Source organism: Vulpes lagopus, chromosome 15, assembly GCF_018345385.1.
Source record: "Vulpes lagopus strain Blue_001 chromosome 15, ASM1834538v1, whole genome shotgun sequence".
Lineage (NCBI taxonomy): Eukaryota > Metazoa > Chordata > Mammalia > Carnivora > Canidae > Vulpes > Vulpes lagopus.
The window spans coordinates 36683509-36705729 of record NC_054838.1 but is presented as its reverse complement, the minus strand read 5'-3'; the positions used below and the strand labels follow the sequence as shown (position 1 = coordinate 36705729).

At 48.4% G+C, this 22221-nt stretch overlaps 1 protein-coding gene across 4 annotated transcripts in view; it reads left to right on the top strand.

Annotated features, from left to right (window-relative positions):
- Positions 1-22221, top strand: part of ME3 (malic enzyme 3) — a 187954-nt gene that overhangs the window by 122618 nt on the left and 43115 nt on the right. For all 4 annotated transcript variants that reach the window (XM_041729700.1, XM_041729703.1, XM_041729702.1 and 1 more), the window contains 3 exons: positions 2126-2201; positions 8724-8885; positions 17293-17396. In XM_041729700.1, the coding sequence (XP_041585634.1) occupies positions 2126-2201; positions 8724-8885; positions 17293-17396 (342 nt within the window). The remainder of the gene's footprint in view (positions 1-2125; positions 2202-8723; positions 8886-17292; positions 17397-22221) is intronic.

Here is a 22221-nt window from a genome sequence, read left to right as displayed (position 1 = left end):
TTTAAATAACAATTTTAGGTGCCTGTGTGATCAGTGAGTTAAGCATCTCACTTTGGCTCATGTCGTGTTCTCAGAGAGCCTCACATCCAGCTGCCTTCAGCAGGGAGTCTGCTTGTTCCTCTTCCTCTGCCCCTCCCTTGGCTTGTGCACTCTCTCTCTCAAATAAATAATTTTTTAAAAAAATTTTTAAGTAACAGTTTTACTATCGTTATCAGCAGAACATTTACTCTGTCCAAGAGACTGTCACTAACAAAAGCCAGAAGTCTTTTTTTTTTTTTTTTTTTTTTAATGAGAGACAGAGACATAGGCAGAGGAAGAAGCAAGCTCCATGCAGGGAGTCTGACATGGGACTCGATCCCGGGACTCCAGGATCACACTCTGAGCCTAAGGCAGACGCTCAACTGCTGAGCCACCCAGGTGTTCTGCAAAAGCCAGAAGTCTTTAAGATGATAGAGACTTGGAGATATTTTGTGGCTTATGGGAAGCTAATGGAAAATCTAGAGGAGAGCAAGAAGAGTAAAATTAAGACTTTATAGGGATCCCTGGGTGGCGCAGCGGTTTGGCGCCTGCCTTTGGCCCAGGGCGCAATCCTGGAGACCCGGGATCGAATCCCACGTCGGGCTCCCAGTGCATGGAGCCTGCTTCTCTCTCTGCCTGTGTCTCTGCCTCTCTCTCTCTCTCTCTGTGTGTGACTATCATAAATAAATAAAAATTTAAAAAAAAAGACTTTATAATATTCATTGGAACAGAAGAAATGAAGGAATTGTCTGCAGACACAGAGGTTTGCAGGTTTGGTGGTGGGAAGCTGAAAGAGATACCATTCCATGGCTTCATGTGACGTCAGAGGCAAGGGGAGTTGGGGGAAGGTGAGGCAGATGAAGGTTTGAGAACAGGGCAGTTGAAAATATCTTTGCAAAGAGTGGAAAGAGTGAATTTTGACCAGAGAAACACTGAAAGAACAAAGGCTGTTGGTTGTTTAGAGTCCATGTGGGTTGACAGTGGAGAATTTATAGTAGAGCCAGTCTGTCTGCCCTGTGGTAAGGCTCTCTCCACCTGCCCTTAGCTGCCTGGGTGAAGCAGACAGGGAAGAGAGAGTAGGAGTATGCAGGGTTGGGAGTTTTAGAAGACTTGCTGAAACCAAATTGCAGGGCCAAGGGTTTTGACCATGTTGGCTAGGGCATGATGTCAATAGTGGATCCAAAATCCGAGCATCTCACGAAGCCATTAAAAGTACTGTTTGGAAGTCTGAGTAAGCCAGGGCATTTGGGGGTGAGGGTGGGGGAACTGTTCTCCCACACCTCCCCAGCCTACTCACATTGTCAAAACAGAGTGAGTGCTTCTTTAGCAAAAGGAGCTTTTCTGGGTGCATTGGAGAAAAAAAGGGAAAGAAGGAAGTAGCACAAACTACCCCAGGTATACATATTCTCACAACCCTGGTCCCAGGGCAGAAGACTCAGGTCCAATACAAAGGCCCAAACATAAATAAAAGTTCTAAATCAAGCTAATAAACTGTTAAGTAAAATATGTTCCACCTTCCTGCTTTTACAGATACATCTTCATGCTGGTCTGGAAGGCCAAGTTTGAATTTAGAAGTCATGTACTCCAATGCTGCAGAGAAAAGTGGTTCATGGCTGTCCGCCCTCCCCTCTTCCTATCCCCAGCTCCATCCCCCCATTGCCCTGGGGCCTCACATACCTGTGTCTGGACACCACAACCCACATGTCCAAGCTCCAGTCACAGCCCCAGGCCTAGGGGTCTGCCCACGATAGTGTGGTCTGTACTCAGAAGGGGTGACCTGGAGAAGAGGCCAAAATGGTTTCCTCAGAGTCACTCAGAGAATTCTGGGGTACTGGATGCCTGGTCTAGGAGGAAGAAGGGAGAGTGGAGGCACTGGTGAGCACAGGTTCCAGGTGGGCACATCCCTCGGCCCCATGAATCCCTTGCCTTATGGTGAGAGAAGTTGGAAGAAAGAAATGGCCCTCTAAACTGTTAAGGGCAGGGCCTTGCCTTGCCCAGGTCTGTGGGAAAAATGAAATGGCGCAGTGATACACAGTATTGTGGTCTTTGCTCTGTTCCTAGTCTGACTGCCTGGTTTCCCTGTGTGTCCGTGTTTTGTTTCTCCTAGTGGGCTGTTCATCACCATTCATGACAAAGGCCATCTTGCAACAATGCTGAACTCTTGGCCAGAAGACGATATTAAGGTATGATCATGTTTTCTTTGTTACTGCTCAGGTGAAGCCTTTCAGCCTGCACCAGAGTCCTCCCCAACTAGAAAATGAGCCATTGCACCACTGAAGGCAAGACACTGCACAGCTTTCCCGGGCCCAGAGCACGGACTGGTTAGAGCCAAGCATGAATGCACCACAGAGCGGAGGTTGACATTGACCCACACCCATGTGAAATTGCCCTTATCATTATCATTATTAATAGTAGTAGTAGTCTGGAGACACGTTCAGCATGTACTGAGTACCTACTAAGTATACACTGCCAGTTTCCATGGGGGAGATGGGGAAATCAGACAGTTTCTTCTCAAGTAGCTGACTTTTATGTGGAAAATAAGACAGAGACACAAAAGACTAAGAGGGAACTTGGTCAGGGGTAATGAAGCACACATTGCTGAAGGTATTCAAAACGGCAGAGATTATTTTCAACCTGAGGGGAAATCTAGGAAGACTTCATGGGAGAGGTGACATTGGAGCAGGGCCTTGAATTAAGGAGTAGCGTTTGGCCAGATAGGCTTTGGAAAGAGTAGGACATATAGTGGGGACAGTCTGCAGTAAGAGGAAAAGCTTAGAATGAACAGTACTTTCCCCCCAGCGTGTACATAGTCAGAGGTTGGGGGTGGGTGATAGTTGTATGCAGAGTGATGAAATAAACCTGCCATTTCTTCCGGGAGTATCAGTTTTACTCAAATAATCTATGAAGAAAACATTTTTATATAATAAATAGGATATAATATGCAATGTAAAGTTTGTATTAGTTTTGAAATATTAAACATGCAGCTTTGTAGAAACTTGTTAGCCTCTGGCTACATGCCCAGGTCTCCTCCTGCCACAGGGACTTCTGTGGATGAGTATGAGGGGCTTTCATGACTAAGATCCTTGTTGCTTCTGCAAATGAGTGAAGCGAAAATGCAAAACATCTGCTAGCTGCTTCGCGAGGGCATTTCTAGCACACGAGCTGGGGAAGGCTTAGAGCTCACTGGGCCCAATATAAATACTGGGATACCATCCTGCCTGACTAGAAGACTAAGGCGCTCCACTACTGCTTCCTCCCCTGGCCTTCCCTCCCTGCTCCTGCCAGTTCTGCATTTCCCTGCAGCAGAGCCACCTCCTCCCCAGCTGCTGAGTTAAGGTGGCAGTTTTCCAAGGCATGGGTATCTTTAGACCCTGATGTTGATGGGGAGACGTGGTTCAGAGGAGCTTCTGAATCAAGTCACAGGATAAAGGATGACTTTCCGTGGTTTCCCAGCCAGAAAGCTGAATGTTGAACTGCGGTGTCGGAGAGGCAGGCAGGGAGAGAAGTGAGGCCAGAGCCCAGGGCTAGGGGGACCATGAAGTTTCATGGGCCCCTCTTGTGCAAGGAGGAAGGGGCGGGCCAGGCTGCCCAGAGCTGTCCAGCATAAATCACAAAGAGGAGTGAGAACTGCTTTTCTGACTCTTTCCCACAGTGGCCACTGCCTTGAGCCTGAGGAAGACTCAGCTGAGAACAGCCCTCTTCCTCACAGCTTTCCCAAGCCCCTAAATCTCTGCCTCATCCCAGGCCCAACAGCTTCGGGGGGAGGTGCTGAGAGGCAGCTAGGCAGTGAGGCCTGGGGAGTAGCCTCTGCTGCTGAGCACCAGCTATGTGGGCATCCCTGCCAAGACCAGGTGCTAGTGCCAGGTGCCTGCCCATGATGCACAGGCCCAACACATGGTAAACCCACTCCATCCTCGGTGTCAGAAGGTGGGTGTCCTAGGGAACACTCTCTGAGGTGAACATTAGCTTGTTAGGGAGTGCTCTTGGGATCAACACCTCTAGGAGGGAAGGAAGCAGGAGAAAGCCAAGAGAGAGGTTGGGCTGAGTGAAGTCTCAAGGAAGACTCACCTGAGCCCATGAGGTGCCTCTGGAGCTGGGGTGGTCCTGCACAGTCAACCCGAGTTGGGCTGGGGAGCCCGGCCTTTATCCCCCTGCACTCATCAATCATCGCTTCTGGGCTGCTGCCTTTGGAACAGGGTGTGACTTTGGGCAAGGTAGCTCTCCTCAGTCAAGAAAGTTCTCAAAATGGGCCGACACCAGAGGGCCCAGCTGAAGGAATCACTCCTTGGGTCCCAAAAAGGAAATGTGGGCAGCACGTCCCCATATCCACCTCACATGGCATCTGCCAAGTGCTTTACATAGATAGCCGCAGCAACTTCTAATGACCTGTAAGTGGTAGGGATTATTATTGTCCCCATTTTATAGACAAGGAAGCTGGGTGTCTGCTTGTGAAGGGTGGAAGGGACCAAGCTTTGAAACTGCAGACTGTGTGTTATGTATGTTGTGGAGAGAGAGAGGAGGAGGAAAAAAGGAAGAATGAGGGCTGTGGGCAGCCCATGACATAGCTACAAGTCCAAGGAAACTGGGGCTAGAGCAAGCAAGGAGTCATGACCTTCGGGTCAGTCTGCAATCAGCCCCACTGGGTCCACCTAGGCTAAGGGACATGAGCAATAAATCAGAAAAGGCTGTAGGTTCAAGCTTGGTAAACAGAGAAAGAATGTGGCCCACCCTCACTCTTAGTCATCTGAAATACAGAAGAGGTATGAGTTGCAGATTCCATTCAAACAAGGAAACTGTGATCCTGTAATTCAGTGATAGTTATTGCTGGACTCTAAAACCCCCCAGTGCTTCTCAAGTTTGTCCTCAGATTTTGACCCCTACTGACTAGTGGCCTTTGGCATCCAGCTCCATTGATGTCATGAAAAATAAGATCCTCAGCATCTTCTGCCTGAACTTGTTCATTCACACCAGGTTTGAATCAGTCCTGTGGAGATCCTTTGCTATCTGTGTTGGATCTATTTTGTTGCCCACCATTTATCCAGTTTTGTATCACATTTTGCAATCACCAAGCTAAGTAACTGAAGAATCAAAGATGACAAGACTCATTACTTACCCTAAAAAGCTTAGGGCAAGTAAGAACTCCCATGAAAGATGGAGTTCTCATCTAACTATAATACGAGGGAGAATGGGATAGGTGTTTGGAAGAGAAAAATGCCATGGGAACTCAGAGGAGAGAGAGTGACAGCTTCTGGAAGGGGAGTGTCATGGAGGAAGGTGGCTTTGTACTGTTCCTGCTTAGAGATGACAGTAGAAGCCACAGTTTTTGCATGGCTGACCTCAGCCATTGGCCACCATGGTCTCCGCTTGGTTCCATTTCATTCACTCATTTAACAGATGCTTACTGCATGGCCTTTCTGTGTAATGCTGAACTAGAGAGAATGTGAAACAATTAAAAATCCAATATGACATCTTTGTGCCAAATAATAACCATCATAATAATCATAAGAGCAGCAACCATTTATTGGTCACTTCCTAAGGCACCTGGTTAAAATGAGACTGATATTATTTCATTTCATCTTTACAACAATCTCCTGAGTTAGATATGATTATCCCCCATTTTATGGAAAACTAAAAGTCAGAAAAATTATCTGTTTACCTAAGATTACATATGGTGCATTATCAAGGAACCTGGTTATCAGACTCCAGAACCCGTGCCATTAACCTTTAGGTTGTTTGGTGAGATAAAACGAGCATTTTTTAAAATGTTAAATAAGAACCCAAATGTTTAAGTAGCACTTTATGCAGGGCTTGGCAAGCAGTAGGTACTTACTTAGCCTATGTTTGTGGAAGGCAAGCAAGCAGACAGGAAGGGTGAGCAGGCTGGCTGTGTGGTCGCCACAAGTGCTAGGAGAAATCGCATCAGATTGTAATGGGCAGAGTTTGCCTGCTGGAGACAGAGAAGGACCTTCTAGGAAACAGGAATATAGGGGCTGAGAGAGAGATTATAGGTGAATTCAGAGTGTGTCTGGGAGGAGTGAGGAGGTTAGTTTGGCTGGAGTAGGCACTTGTGTGCAGACAAGCAGCAGGAGATAAGTCAGAACGTATATTGGGTTCAGACCATTAAAGAGTTAAATGTTTTGGACTCTATTCTATGGACAGTTCGAGGTCACTCAAGCAAGGTCTTTGAGCCTGGGAATGGCATAATGAAAATAGGCTTCTGACAGACTGTGACACTGGTTGGCAGGAGAGACTGGAAGGAAGAAAGATGAGTCTGGTTGTGAAGCGGCTGTAATAACTGGACCACTACCACCGTGCGATGGAGAGTAGAGGGCAGACGAAAGAGAGACATTCCCTCAAAGGAGACATTCACTCTACTCCATGCAGTAGAGTGCCCGGGCATGGTTCAGGCCGGAGGGGCAGCACTGCAGAGCCCCATCACCATCTGGAAAGGCCCCAGAATTGTAGGGATAACAACCTGGAGTAGTAACCGACTTCCCCTGGTTAACTCACTGCCCCTTGAAGGAGAGAAATTCTGAGAAAATGGGAATCAGAATAAGGAAGCTTTGATCAGGAGAGATGGTAGAGAAATGCCCTGAGTCTAGGCACCCAGAGCAGCATGAAGCCACAGGCTCCCGCAGGGAGAGCTGCCAGGGGGAAGTCAGAGGTGGGCTGTGGGGGGGGGGGGGCCCACAGAGGCAGGGAAGAACTTGACCGAGAGCATAGGTGCTTTAACCCAGCTGAAATGGTGGTAGAAGGAGCCCAGAGCCAGGAACCACAAGCCTGATTAGAATCCTGACCTGCCACGTGCACAAGCAAGGTGACTTTGGTAAGTCATCTAATCTTTCTAAGATACCTGATGTGGAAACATTCAGTCCAGTGCATGGCATCTGGCTGATACTTAACAAATGTATATAAAACGTAAAGGTCTTAGAGCTTCTGTTTGCTCACCTGTGAGATGGGAATAACAATCTCAGACTCACCTACCTGCCAAGGCCGCGGGAAGAATCAGGTGGCATGCGGGTTAAGAACACTCTCCATAGAGGCAGCAGATCAATCTGAGGGGGAATATCATGATCCTCATGGGTCTTTTGCACCTCCCCCATCCCCCAGGTCACCTTTCCAGAAGCAGAGGAGTGTTTTTAAGAATTTCTATACCTATTTCTACCAAAGGGCAGCAGCGGCCTTTGTGTGCTCTTGCCCTTAGAGAGCTAGAGAATACAAATGATAAGATGTCATGGGCCTTTGGGTACTGAATCCTAAACTTTTCCTTCCAGGGCAAGAATGGGTCTTTATCCTTTATCCCCAGAGCTTACTATTGCACCTGCATGGGCTGAACTGAGCCCTGTCATGCCCAGGAGCACCAGGATGTCCATAGCTCAGAGCTGGTCCTAAGCCCTGGTCAAAAGCAGGCTTCAATGGAGGGATGGATGGCCCTACTAACTTAACTCACTCGAGATGGAGGGAGGCAGTGATGGTGAGCAGGTTGGGGTGACCTATAAACAACTTCACTGTCACTGGAGGGGATCTCTGTCCCCTGACTTTCAAGACCCTTCACTGACTCCTGCTGCACTTTCTGTTCCCTCCTTTCATGTGACCTGCACCTCCTTGTTCACCACACAGAATCCACAGCCTCCCGCCTCTATCCTACATCCAAATGTCCTTCTGCATCAAGCGCCTTCCTCCCCAGCTCTACCCCCTATGGACAGTTTTCTCCTGCCTGAGGTGTGGACACCTTACAAAGGGTGACCCTACAGGAAGTAAACTCTCCCTTCTCTCCATCTCTGCTGCCCTCAGGCTGTTCTGTGGCACTCACTTTCCTCCCAGAGTTGTTAATTATAAATATACATGTTTCCTCTCTCTCTCTCTGTCTTTTTTTTTTTTTTGCCCCTTAGTTTTATGGCCTGAATCCATACATACTTGTTACTACAAATGAGCAAACTGATGCTCCTCCTCCCAGGATCTGGCAGGGTGTCTGCAAAGTAGGTGCTTCATAAATATGTAGTAAGGAAATGAATAAATGAACATCTATCAGAATCATAGTAATTTCTATCACCATCAACTTCATCAGCATCTGTTAATTAACAGTGAGTAAGCCTCGAACTAGCACATAGTATATGACTACAGTTATTATTTTCCAAAGCACAAAGGTAACCCCGGTACAGCTGAGAGCCCTCCTGGGTTCATGTGAATTAGCAACACCAGCAGTCACAGAAGCCCTGCCCTTTGCAGTTCGGACTCATTATACCCCAACAGCAGTCCTGAGAGCACTTCCACCAGCCTCTAAACCCGGGGCTTGTGGCAGCAGCATGAACACTTGTTCCTCATTGTCCCCTTTCATTACATCCTTCCATCCCCATGCCCAGATCTTGAGCTGAGAATATCTGCTTAGTTTCTTCTAGGGAGAGTGACCAGTTGTGGTTTCCCTCCAGCTGTTTCTGCTGCCCCTCCTCCCAAACCTCAGAACACAGGGCAAGATGTCAGCTCAGCTCAGTGGGGCTTCTCACCAGCCTGCAGGATGGCAGACAGAGAGATGGGGACAGAGAGAAGGACTATCACCTGCAATTGAATAAATCCCTTAGCCTTTCCCCAAACTAGCAGCTTCATTCCCCAGCAGAGAAGGTGGGCATCCAGTTGTCAATGCTGATGTGGGATGGTGGCTAACATGAGCACTTTGTCACAAGAAGCACTTCCCTGATTGTTTCCAGGCCGTGGTGGTAACCGATGGGGAGCGCATCCTGGGCCTGGGAGACCTGGGCTGCTACGGCATGGGCATCCCCGTGGGCAAGCTGGCCCTGTACACGGCATGTGGAGGGGTCAGCCCGCAGCAATGCCTCCCCGTCCTGCTGGATGTCGGCACCAACAACGAGGTAATGCACTGCCTGGGCCCGGGGCTCTGGGGCCAGAAGGTGGCTGCTGGAGTGGGGTGGGGGGCACCTTCAAGGGGCAGTTATAGCTACACAGCATTGAGCCATTGCTTTCCTGGGTCTCCTTCTCCAGGGCGCTTCCCCTGCACGGCTATGACAGGGAGATCTTTCTCCTCCTTGTCTGTCCAACCCGGTCTCTTCCCCTAGCCACTGGGTCTCTGTGTTCCCCTTTCTCCTCAATGCTCTCTGCACCCTCCATGGCCCCAGCTTGGGCCTTGTTTCCTTCCCCATGCCATGACTGCCCTCTGAAACTTCTCTCCAATTCATCAGTGAAGAACGTCCCTTGATGCCAGCAGGAGTGGCTGCTGGGCGGTATTTTTTCAGCATTGTAGAGGCAGGCTGCCGCAATGAAAGAATTAAAACCCAAAGCACCAAGGGCCAGAGGCTGAAATATCTGAATCAGGCAGATGCATGTCCTGTAAGCCCAGGGACAGAACGAACCCCAAACTGTTGGTGAGATCCACCAGCAGATTCCAGATGGCTTGGGATTTAAGGAGCTCAAACCAGAGGCAAGAGTGTGACTGCTCTGGGTACCACCTGGGGACACCAGGGTTTCTGTCTTTAGGTTCTGCTCTGGGTCCCTGTGAGAGGGAAGACAAAAAACTACCCAAGGATTCTTTCTTCATGACATGTATCTCTGAGTTTAAAGTTGGTACAAATTCATCTTTTAAAAGTTGGGGAAAAAATTGAGAATCAGAGAAGTGTTAAAAATAAAATATCAGTCACACAACCAGTACTAATTAGGCTTTACATTTTGATATATTTCCTTCCAGCCTTTTCCCCCTAAATCATTTATAAAAGCAAAATTGGGTTTATGATGAATATATAGTTTTATATCCTGCTTTTTAAAACTTAACTATATATGGTGAGTTTTCTCTCAGGTCATTTGCCGTTATTGCACAATGTCACTTTACTAGCTGCCTAGTGTGTCACAGTTTACAGAGGAAACCTCCCACAGCTGGACACTCATGTTGTTTCTAGTATTTTTGCAAATAGAAGTTTTACCCTGAGCCCATTTTTGCAGATCAGTCTTTGTGTCCATGTGTGATTATCTACTTAGGGTGATTTCCTACAAACAGAAATGTTGAGGCAAAGGGAATGGTCATTTTTTAGATTCTTGATTCATATTGCCGAAAAAGTTATCTTATTCGCATTCTGCAGTGATTTTTAAAATACTTGCCATGAGTCTTTGCCTGGCCTTCCTCTTCCCTGGACACCATACATTCCCATTTCTAAATGAGAAAACGGGGCTCCTAGCGAGGAATGATGCTTATTCAGGCTTCAGCCACAGATGCAATCGAATGAGAAGACAGCCAGACAGACCTGGCTTAAGAGCTGGGAAATCATGGGTGTGGGATAAGGCAAGACCAGGGGAGTGGAAGAAGTACTGGCCTGGGAAGCGGGGACCCTGGTCCCAGCACCGCGGGCAGCCAGCTGAGTCCCTGTGCCTATTCAGACTAGATCCCCCTCTAGTTCAACGAGGAACTGGAACAGAAGGTTTTTGAGTGTTGTGCCTTTGAAGCTCTTCTGCATATGCCTCCCATCCAGCCTAGGAGACAGGAGGCAGGATGGTAGCACAAGCCCTATAGTTGCTCAACAAGACCAGTCTTCAAGGTCTGCTCCATGCTGTGGTTCTCTTCCCTAGCCCAGATGCCTAGCTTTTGCAGAAATTGTCCTTTGGTCTCAACATGCGTGGAATCATGCAGCCATGGATGAGTGTAGAGTGTAGTGAACTTTGTTTGTTTGGTTGTCCTTTCCACCCAATTCCTCCTGCTATGTTCCAACTGGATTTAATTGAGACTTTTACTCACTGTCTCCTAAAAGCTGGCTCTGACCAAGACTGAGTCTGATCATAAGGGCACTATATCCCCTGAAAGGGTGCCAGTTGCCTCTAGGAGATGCGTAAGATCCTGTGTCATTGAAGGTCCGACGCCCTGCAATGATATGCTGAAATTTAGAGTTGTCCCCAACTTGTAATAATCCCCCCAGAAGAGATACTGAGAAACCCTGAGTAAACCATGGTCAAGCACTTTTCACAGACCACCGTGCTGAAGCTTGACAGCACAGAGAAATTAATTTGCCCCAAATGATCTGCTAGGAGTGGCGGGGAGGGATCCTAACCTGTGTCTGCCCTCCTCTGCCCACACCACATCTGCCTGCCTGGGTTGCCCACTGCTTTAGAAGCCAAGGTCATTGCTTGATTTTTAGAATGTTTCTTACTAAAGTAACCTTAACACATTATTCAAAATCTTGAAAGAGAAATGGCATGTATCCCACAGTGCTACATCCATGTTCCTTTCCAATATTCATCTATGCAAAAACATAGACGGAGTAATAATGTGCCTATAATTTTGTTCTCATTTTTTCAATGAATGTTATTTTATGAACATTTTCTCCCTACTTACTTAGCAAAAGTTTATTGAATGTTTAGTATGTGTCAGGCTCTCTGCTAGGCATGAGGGAGATAAATGAGAGCCAGGGCATGGGTGGAATATTCTAGTTGTCAGTGCTTCAACCCTGTCACCTACTTGATCATTTTAATGGCTAATGTGTTCCTTCTCCTCCGAGTGTCTGCTTCTCCGCTTAGAGCTTTAGGCCTCTGAATCACTTCTCCCTGCTGGGCGTGGGAGGGAGAGAGCTTCCGCTGGATCTGCCCTCTCTTGGCAGGAGGGACCAGAGTATTCCCCAACTGAGAGGAGGATACACCTGGTGAGAGCAGGTGCACACCATGGGGGGAGAGAGAGCGGTTCGAACCCACCCAAGGCAGTAAGACCTGTGCCAGCACTGCCGTGTGCCAGGCACAGCTCGAGGATTTCACTCTCATGTCATTCTCACCCCAGCTGTGTAGATGTTGCTGTCCCCTGGATTGTAGACGAACCTAAGACCGACACGTGTGAACTGCTCACCTCAGGTCCCATAGGCTAAGGGTCAGAGTCAGGGTTTGAACCTGGTCTCTCTGGCTTCAGAGCTGTCCTGTCCACCATGGCGCACTGCTTCAAGGGGTGTAGATTTGCGGTGTAGACTGGGTAATGCAGAATGGGAAAGGAGATTTTTCATGCAGTCAGGGTCCCACGGACACTCAGCCCCAGGCCCAGGGGTTATCGATGCTATATGCATGGTCCTCTTGCCCCAGAGGAAGGCAAACTCCCACCAGACCCTCTTCACAAAATTCAAGACACAAAAATCCAAAGTTACAAAGTGGCCAGCATTGGGAAGATGGTGGTTTTGCCCTTTCCAAATGCATTTACTATGTGATCTTCCACACTACGGTTCTTTAAAAAATAATAATAATAATAAGTCAATTCAAAAGATTCCCTCCTCCCCAGAAGTCTTGAGGGCACATCTCTCCCCTAGAGCAAGTCAGAGCAATAGGAGAGAGAGGCTTAACCTTGCAACTTCCATCTACATGTCAGTGCACGGAGGATACTGTTTGAGGAGCTGTAGTATCAGGATAACCAGACTGTCTGCATGTGTGTCTCTGTGAAAACTCCTGAGGCAACAGGAGCTTTAATCAGTCAAGGAAAACACCCTTCAACATTTCCTGTTGAAGGAAAACATCTGCTGTTGACAGCCCTCAAACTCTGAGTCACTTTTACCTGCCGACCCCAAGGAGGTTTGGAAGAATGAATATGTCGGGCAGCGATCCCATGAAGAGGGACATCCCATGATTAAGTTCCAAAGGGACAAAGCCAGGGGACCCCTCCACCCCTTGCAGAGAGGCCCACCTGCTGGGGGCCTCGTCATGGTGTGTGGGGATTGGTTTGTTTCTCTCGTTTAATCCACATGCAGCCAAAGACAGCATCACTGACTATCCCTGTTAGAAGGGACCTGAACTACAGTTGACCCTTGAACAACCTGGGAGTGAGCGGTGCTGACCCCCACACAGTTGAAAATCCATGCACAACTTTTCAGTCTCCAAACACTTAACTACTAATAGCCTACAATTGACTGGAAGCCTTGCCAATTACATAGTCGATTAACACACATTGTGTATGTGTATCATACACTGTATCCTTCCAATAAAATAAGCTAGAGGAAAGAAAGTGCTATTAAGGAAATCACAAGAGAAGATACATGTACAACACTGTACTGTATTTATCAAAAAAAATCCACATGTAAGTGGACCACTACCGTTCAAACCTGTTATTCAAGGGTACAGCTCATTCAGATCTCTCATTTCACCCACCAAAGGGGGTGCAGGGCAGAAATGGCTTCTTCCCCAGGTTTCATTCCAAGCCCAGTGCACATGCCGCTCCACACTACAGGTCCTGTAGGGCAACCCCAGGGCTTAGCTTTCATATGGCCTCTGAGCCTTAGAAATCTTCTCCTGGCAGAAGTCTTGAGTCTCAGTGGATTTTAATGGGGGGATAGCTTCTTGGGGAGACACGGGAACAGACTATCCACAGGCCTGCAGACAGCACTTTGGGGGTGCTCCTGGACTCCTAGGGAAGTGTGAGGTCACCAGCAGATCTGAGTGCTGAAGGGCTGCTCCCACCTGGCAAGAGCATCAAGACTGCAACTGCTGAACAACCAGCAGTCACCGTGCGGTGCTGTCAGACACACTCGTTCTCCATGTGCACCTGACCTGCAAGGGTGCCCTTCCTAGGATCTTTGTAGCTCACCCTGGGCTTAACTGAGCACCCAGGGATATGTGTGGTAGGCATGCCTACCACCCTGGGAGGGGAAAGTGTTCTGTGTCCACAGCAGGAACCCCCATGACCCAGACCCCCAGCTGCTCCCTGAAGAACCTTTTAGTGTGTCCCTTGCTACACAAGATAAATATTTTTCTGAGGCAGGAGGTTTGTCTCTTCCAGCTTAAATCTGGGACTCAGTGAAGAAGAGGAAACCATGTTGTTTTCCCTGACATTGTGTCTCAAAAAAAAAAAAAAAAAAAAAAACCCAAAGTCACAGACCTAAGTGACAGAGCCTAAATTCAAACCCAGGCCTGCCCATTTGTAAAGCCCCAACCCCCTTCTGGTTCTAAAGCCAGTCCCAGACTGAGGCCCACCCAGCCAGAGCTGGGCAGTGCTCTTGCCTCTGCAGGACGCTGCCTGCCAGCCTCCAGGGCTCCTCCCACCTCTCCTGACACGGTGACCAGATTTAGCAAAGCAAAATACAGGATGCCAGTTCAATTTAAATTTCAGATAAATAACTAATTGTATTTTTGCATATGTTCCATGCAAAACTTGGGACATATTTAGGTTTAAAAAAATATATTGCCTATCTGAAATTCAAATTTAACCAGGCATTCTATATTTTATCTGGCAATACTACTTACTAAAAACTAGACATTTATGTAAGGGAGTCAAGAATAGAGGAGGGCTGCAAGGAGAGTCCAGGCCAGGTAACCGTCCCACAACTTGCTGGCAGCCATTCTTACAGGCTCGTCCCTCAGCAGGACAGAGGGCAGAACGTGGACTTCTAGCTACATGTTGTGCCAAGACAGCCATGAGTGCTCTACCCTGTGCTGTTTAGGAGAAGCCATTTACCCTCCTGCCAGAGGAGGTCCAATCGGCCGGGGATGGGGACTCCAGCTGCCATTCTGTCTGTCACTGCCCCCCTCCCCCAGCCTCATCTGGAGGATCACAGATACCCCCCACCTTCCCGGCCACTATCCAATTCCTCCAGAGGACCAAGCAGAGCATGAGGGGCCACTCCCAGGTCACCTGGCCCCCACAATGTGGAATACCGGGGGGAAAGAGGCAGTGTCGTGAGATCCAGTCAAAGCCAGGCTCAGTTTGAGCTTAGCCTCTTCCTGGCTGCGTAAGCTTGGGCAACGTCCATAAACCTTTGAACTCCACCTTCCCCATCTACAAAATGAGAATATGTAAGATAGAGGGATCAAATTACTTTTGATTCAGGAGTGAATTATTTGAAAGGGTTTTTTTTAGGATTTTATTTATTTATTCATGAGAGACACAGAGAGAGAGGCAGAGACACAGGCAGAGGGAGAAGCAGGCTCCTTGTGGGGAGCCTGATGTGGGACTCGATCCCAGGACTCCGGGATCATGACCCGAGCTCAACCGCTGAGCCACCCAGGTTGCCCCTATTTGAAAGTTCTATACAAATAGAAGAAGCTCTTTTTTAGTGCCAACTCTGTAGAGAAACTTTCTTTCCAATTTCTGGGTGTGTACTTAGTTATGAAATAATTCGGGCATAAAATGTTTTAATATAATAGCAAAACATAAGAATGTTTTAAAGCTTTCATAGCCACCCTTATATCTCAGTTGTACCTCTTTATGGTTGACTCAGGTATACTGAGAAATTTTTGGAAAACCCTAAAATTCTGCAGTATTACTGGAAAATTTGATTTGCCCCAGAGACCGCAGATGCAGCACTGAGAAATTCACTTTTTGCTGCCTGGGGTACCAGTGATTCAAATCTGTCACTTGGCAGCATTACAAGTGACAACTCACTGTGAACCTCGTAAGTCCCTACACAAACTAAAAACATGAATGTTTTCTGCAGGTGCCAGGAGTTCCACTGTTTCTATCATTTCTGTGTGTGCCCTTCTGGGCTGTATGTGTGTGTTTCTGAGAGTTGAAATCACATCTGTGCAATTCTGAATCTGCCCTTTTTTCACTTTAAATAATCTCATGCACATTGGTCCAGGTGGCTGCATAGTCTTAAAAACCACCTATATTAATAACCGCCTAGCTTTCCATCAAGTCATCACATTTATTTTATGCTTTGCCCTTGGCTGGATGTCTGCTGCCTCTAAGTGGCTTTCAGAGGGTCACTTTGGAGGTGGCACGAGAAGAGTGGGCACTGATGTGCCCACTGCCATCCTTCAGTCTCGCAAACACACACACCTGCCAGGGCAGCATCCTAACCTATCTCAGGGAGGTATGATCCAGGGGTGAAGGGAGTGAGAAACTAAGGGCAGGGTCCACCTTTTTGCTGCCAGTAAGCCCACCTCAAATTATGTGGACTCAGCACTGGGGGTGAGAGTTTAGAAGGATGATGCTGCCTATCCTTTGCTATCCCCTACACCTTTGCACAACCACCTCTGCAGCACCGTCAAGACACTATGGATTGACAGCGGTGTCTTCAACAAAAACTAAGAGTTCTGGTTAATGCGCAAAGAGCCGCCCAGGTGGTATGGCTGTGTGTGAAGACCGTGGTGAGCGCTGGAGCCAGGCAGCTGGGGTGTGACTCCTGACCCTTCCACCTACTGGCCCAAGGTCCAGGGGGCTCATTTTACCTCTCTGGGTCCCGCTGCCTCATTTGTCAAATGGAGGAAATAACAAGACCTGCCTTTGTGTCTGCTCAGGCCCTCTAGAAGACAGAGGTGTGAAAGGTTTATCAGGGGACAACCATGGAGAATGAAGGGGGGAGGAGGAGGAGGTGGCAGGTGGGTGGGGTGGGTGGGGCCCTCAGACTCCTGTGCAGGTGTGACACCTGTGAAAGGAGAGGAGGCTGGAGGAAGACCTCAGTAAGGAGCCCAGGCAGCAGTGCGGTCCTGGGAGAGCCTCAGGAGGGTTGACGGCAGGCCTCAGCGAAGGTTCCCTGCAGGAGGGCGCCCGGCCCCACCGTGTGCAGCCAGGGCCAGGAGCAGCCCAGGGACAGCAAGGCAGCTGAGGCTGTCCACCCACCTCCCCGCCCTCAGCAGGTTCTCTTACGGGAGTCCCAAGCCACACACCTCCATGGCTGTCCCACCTCTGAGGGGACATTCTGGCACTTAGAACAGTCCTTAGTATGTGGCACACAGGATGCGCCACGCGGGTTAAAGCTGCTGCCACTACTTCATAGCGTGTATTAAAATTCACAAAGCTCTTGTGCATATATTATTTCATTTAATCATCCCAAGCACCCCGTGCAGCTGACATTTCATCCCCATTTGACAAATGAGAAGACAAGTCCCAGGGGTCCTGTGATTTGCCTGAGGTCACACGGCTGGTCAGGGATGGGGGTCAGCCTCGAACGGAAGCCCCTCGAGGTGGGGCTGTGGGGTCCTTACCTCTGCATCCTGCAGCTCACATAGAGATGAGGATAACCCAGATGCTTATGAGCATAACCATAACCATAACCACATAACCCAGAGCTCACAGTTTTGGTGACACAGACACAAAGATAGATAACTCCTGGAGACCCTCACGCATGGAATTTCTTCCTATTTCCTAAATACGCCAGGTACTTCCTCCTTCTGCTTCCAGCCCCGAGGCCTTCCTTGTGCTGACTTCTCCACCCGAAGGCCCAGCCCACCTGTCAAAATCTGCCCATCTCTTTTTTGTTGTTCTTGAGAGACAGTGTGGCCTGGGCTCTTCTTACTGAGGTCTCCCTCTGGCCTCCTCTCTCTGGTCCTTCCTGCTAACCCAGGACTGTTGAGCAACGATGCTGTCTGTTCCAGGAGCTGCTCAGAGACCCTCTGTACATTGGGCTGAAACACCAGCGCGTGCGTGGGAAGGAGTACGATGACCTGCTGGACGAGTTCATGCAGGCTGTGACAGACAAGTAAGTGGGTCAGCCTGTTCCTTTTGAAAGAGGACTCTTAAGACATGGTATGACTCAAGTCAGCACTGGTTTCAACAAGAGGCAGGAGATGCATGCTTTTCCGCGTGGTCTGAAAATTGCAGCTTGACCCCATCCATGTATTTGGAAGACACAAAGCCAATGGGTTTGTTCCATGGGAGAATCTTTGGGAGCAGGGAGGACAGAGAAGAGGGTTGATGACAGAAGGCCTGTGACTGGGAGACAGTTAAGTGTCTGAGGTCCCAGGAAGAAAACCTCCTTGGCTGAGCTGTTTTGAGCTCTCCGCATCAATGGGGATGTTGTGAGTGGTGACTTTGGAAGGCAGCTTGTCATGTCAGCTGTCATTTTCCACCTGTATCTGAGGACTGAGCAGCGCTAATGAGCCACCAGAGCAGGCCATACAGGCTGTGGGCCTGCAAGATTTATGAGGTGCCATCTGTGTGCTGGGGTGTGTGATATGGGCAGCTTCTGCCCCCCTCACTGCCTCATCTGTCTGCCATCACGGCCACCCGCACACCCTGCTGTGTCTGGCGTGGTACTGGGACAGAGTTCTGGAAACAGCCTCCACCCACGTGTAGTGTGATGGGCAAGTCAGTCAAGACAGAGTTTCAGCAGCTCAGCAGGCTCCTCCAGACCCAGCAGGTCCACTAGTCACTTGAAAACCTCCAGCCTTTCTTGCTATCCCGAGAGTGCCCAGATCCTGGCAGGGCTGGCCTGGGTATCCTTGGCAAAGTCCTCCCTTGCCTGCACGCAGCCATTCTGACCAAAGCAGTGGGCTGGAGGTGCAGGAAAACTGGACTTGACTCTTGACCCCACCACCTCTACCTCTGTGATGTCATGCAGCAGGTTACTGAGCTTCTAAGTCCCCTCATCTGATCTCCCTATCCAGCGATGAGAAGCAAGCTTTTAATCATCATAGTGGGGTTTTTTTGTTTGTTTGTTTTTGTTTTATTTTTTAAGATGAAAGAAAATCATATTGTACTTACACAGGATGGGAAGGATCCTGTAGAAAAGAAATTCATAAGGGAGTGTTGGGGAGGGGGAGCTAAAGTTCCAGAGTAAATGAGAGGGCTTAGCCTTAGATATGAACACAGAGGCCAAGTACTGGGGACAGGTGCAGGCAGGTGGGCACATGAGGTGGGGGGGCAGGAGGCCCTCTGAATGAGGACGGTGCTGGAGGTTTAGGGCTGGAGGAGGTAAGACCTGCAATGTCCAAATGACGGTGCTAGAGGATGGTTGCTGGACAGCCCCATGGGCAACCCCGCAGATCACTGGTCATGAATTTAACCTATTTCTGTGTTTTTCTCAAGCCAGTGTCAACTGTCGGAATGCAGGACAGGAAGAAGCAGAGATTAGGATTTAACCCGGGCTGGGATTCTGAGAGGCAAGAGAGAGAAAGAGAAAAGAATTGCGAGTATCTTCAAGGGGATGGTTATGATGATGTGTCCTGGGATCTATGCTGAGTAAGAAGGGACATGAGGACATTGTGGGGAAGTAGAGGTCAGTGACATGCAGATCAGGGGATGGTAAGTCCTAATGAAGCTTAAGAATTATTGAGTTGGGTAAAGAGAAAATGAGCTGGACAGAGAAGAGGTGGTAATCAGAAAGTTAGGTGTCCACAACTGAGATCATAGAGGAGGTGCTGCTACTGAGAAATAACCACCAAGGCAGCTGAGGGTCAGCTGCATTAACAGAGCCGTAGCGTCTAGAACAAGAGAGGCAAATGGCCCAGCTCATTCTCTCCACTTTCAGACCATCCTGAGCACCACATTCGGTTATAGACAGGATACTTTAAGGATCGTAAATTGCCTGACATGCCTTTGGAGAATAGTAGCCGTGACAGTGAGGGGAGTCAAAAGCTTAGCCTGGTGGTGACAGGAGTTAGGGACTGCTCTGTCTGTATCGGTGTGCAGTACACCTCCAGATATCTGAAAGCTGTTCTTCCAGAAGGGGACTTGCCCTCTTTTCACATAGCCACATGAAGAAGAACCAATTGGTAGAATGGCAAAGGAAGCCGTTTTCAGCTCAGAATAAATCAGAGTTGTCTCACAACGCACCACACTCTCTGTAGGAATGAGTTCTCTGTCACAGAAATAGTTCAAGTGTAGGTTGTCAATGGTGCTATGACAGGAGGAAATTTAAGCATCAGAGACTCTTTAAGATCGCTTCCCACCCTGAGATTCCATTCAGACCACGCAAGATCCCCGCGTGGCTGGCAGGATAGGTATTACTGTACTCATTTTTGTGGAAGAGGACACTGGGCCCCTGAGAGGCTAAGGACCCTGGCCCAGGTCTCCAGCATGTGGCAGGAAGCAGGTGGAACGTGGGTCCTCTGGCTCCAAGGACAGACTGCTTTCCACAGTGCAGAGGAAGAGGAGGGGATGCAATGGGCTTGGAGAGCCTGCTTTCTGCTTCGTGGGTCCAGGGCCTACCGCTTATCTAATGAGTCAGAAGTTATTGCACGAATCTCCAAAGAGAAGTCTTGCTATTCGTGTAAGGAGGTTAGATAAACGAGGATGTGAGAGATGCTTCCATTTATCATCAGGATCAGCTCCCAGTGTCACACACAGGCAGGCTGTCGGGGGACTGGGGAGGGCACACATCAGCCAAGAGGAATGTGTCCTCCAGTGGAAATGATGATAGGTTGACAGTTGCTTGTTTTGACTCTCTAACAAGCGAAAGCAGATGTTTCTGTGGATACTGTAGGTGGGAAATGAGGCACTCTGGGGAATATATAGCCTCAAGATGGAATGCCCCAATGGGGGGGTGAGTCAGCAGCCCCAAAGCCAAACAGTGTATTTTAAGAAAGAACCTTGGGAAACCTTGACTCCTGCCTTGAACTGCCTTGTCTTTTTTCCAAACATCCTGCTGCTGAGAAGCTCCACCTCCTTGCCCCTGTCTCCCAACGGGGGTATATCTTAAGGTGGTTTTGCCCAAAAAAAGAGTCACCATGAATCTGTTACTGTCCTGGAGCTTGGCCACTGGGGACCCCGCAAGGCAGAAGGAATTGCCATATACGTGCGTGCTCGTGCTGCTCAGAGCTGAGACCGAGGCTACCGCCCACACAGCCCACATGGTCATTCCATCCTTCCTGCTCTCTCTGCCGTGTAGACCCAGGCACGGTGCCTGACTCACAAGTCTTCCCTGGCCATTTCCACTTACTCTTTTTTTTTTTTTTTTCATTTTGGTTCCTTACAGTAGAATGGATGGGGATGGTTTGTTTTCCTCTTGCACCTGGAGCCATACCCTGTCAGATGCTTGGACAGAGTTTGAGGTCAGCAGCAGCAGCAGCTTCAGTCTTTTGATGGACTCGGGAAGGGAACCTCGCCCTTTCCCTGGAGCTCCCCACCCCAAAATAGAGGCTCCTAAGGTGCTGAGAGGAGTGATAAGGAAGAAGGCAAATGATAGTTTAAAAAAAAATAACAAACCTGACTTTTTAAAAATAGGCTGCTTTTTAGCTCCAGGAAAATGTTCTCTTTGAGTCTCTCCACCTTTATATGTCTAGTTCTCTCTCTTAGTCTCTCTCTCTCTGTCCTCTGTCACACACACGCGGGTATGTACACACACATGCACGCACCACCCTACACTAAATACCTGAGGCTCACACCATAGTGGGACTGGCACAATAAAATTTCCACCACATTCCACTAGTGAAAGCAAATCGTAGATCCCTACCAGATTCCAAGGAAGGAGCTGACACAGGATCAAAATACCAGGAGGCATAATTTACTGGGCACCACTGTCCCCCTGCATAACACAACATCCTTTTGGGGGACAACATTTCTTAATACCAAAATGAGAAGCAGAAACTTGCCCAAGGATAATAAATTACTAAGTTGTTCCAAGATCAACCTACCGATACTGACTTGTTAAGAGGCTACACATCCAGCACCCGTTCCCCACCCCCACCACCCCATTCTTTGCTCTCGGAGCCAGAAGGAAGCCTTTGAAGGCTTCATCTGCCACCACCAGCTCCCTTGCTCCCTCAACTCCCATCACACTGGCCTTCTTGCTTTTCCTTCCACATGTCATTTTGTGAGAGCCAGATGCAGAGCCTTCATGCTTATTTCCCCAGGCTCAAATGTCCCTCCACTTTCATGGCTGTGTCCTTCTCATCATTCAGGCTTAAAGACGGGTCCACACCCAGGCAGCAGGGTCATACAAGGCAGGGTGTTGGTGCTGAGAGTCCTGCAGGAAACTAGGAACTTTCAGTGACTACTACAGCCTCAGAGAAGATGAAACGGGTTCTGTTCCGCAAGCCAGGGAAACGATAAGGGGTTTGGTGGGGGAAAGAATGTCTCTTGGAAGAAACCAAAACACTAAGTCTTGACCACATGTGGGTTTAGAGTCTGCATTTGTAATATACACGTGGTTAAGAAATGATTGTAAAATATTGTCCCCTGCCAGTGATATGGCTGGAGAACCTTCCTGGCAGAAGGCAAAGTCAAACTTCTCTGTAAGGACACTCCCACAAGCCAAGCTGTGTGGAATTCCTCGAGGGGAAAAACAATTCTCCAGTGAAAATAAATTTGTGATTCACAGTAATCCACATGGAAACAATCCACACTGAGAAAAAAACCAGAAGAAGAATTAGAACCACAGAAAAAGGAATATTCTCAGAAAGATTATAAGGCAGCTCTGCTTAGGTATATTAAAGAGATTTTTCACAAGAATAACAAGGAAAGTACACAAGATTGTGGGAAAAAAGTAGCAGGCAAATTTGAAAAAGAACCCCCCACTGAAAAAAAAAAAAAAAAGAATTAACCAGCCTTCTGAAAATGAAAAACAGACTCCTGGAAATCCAGCA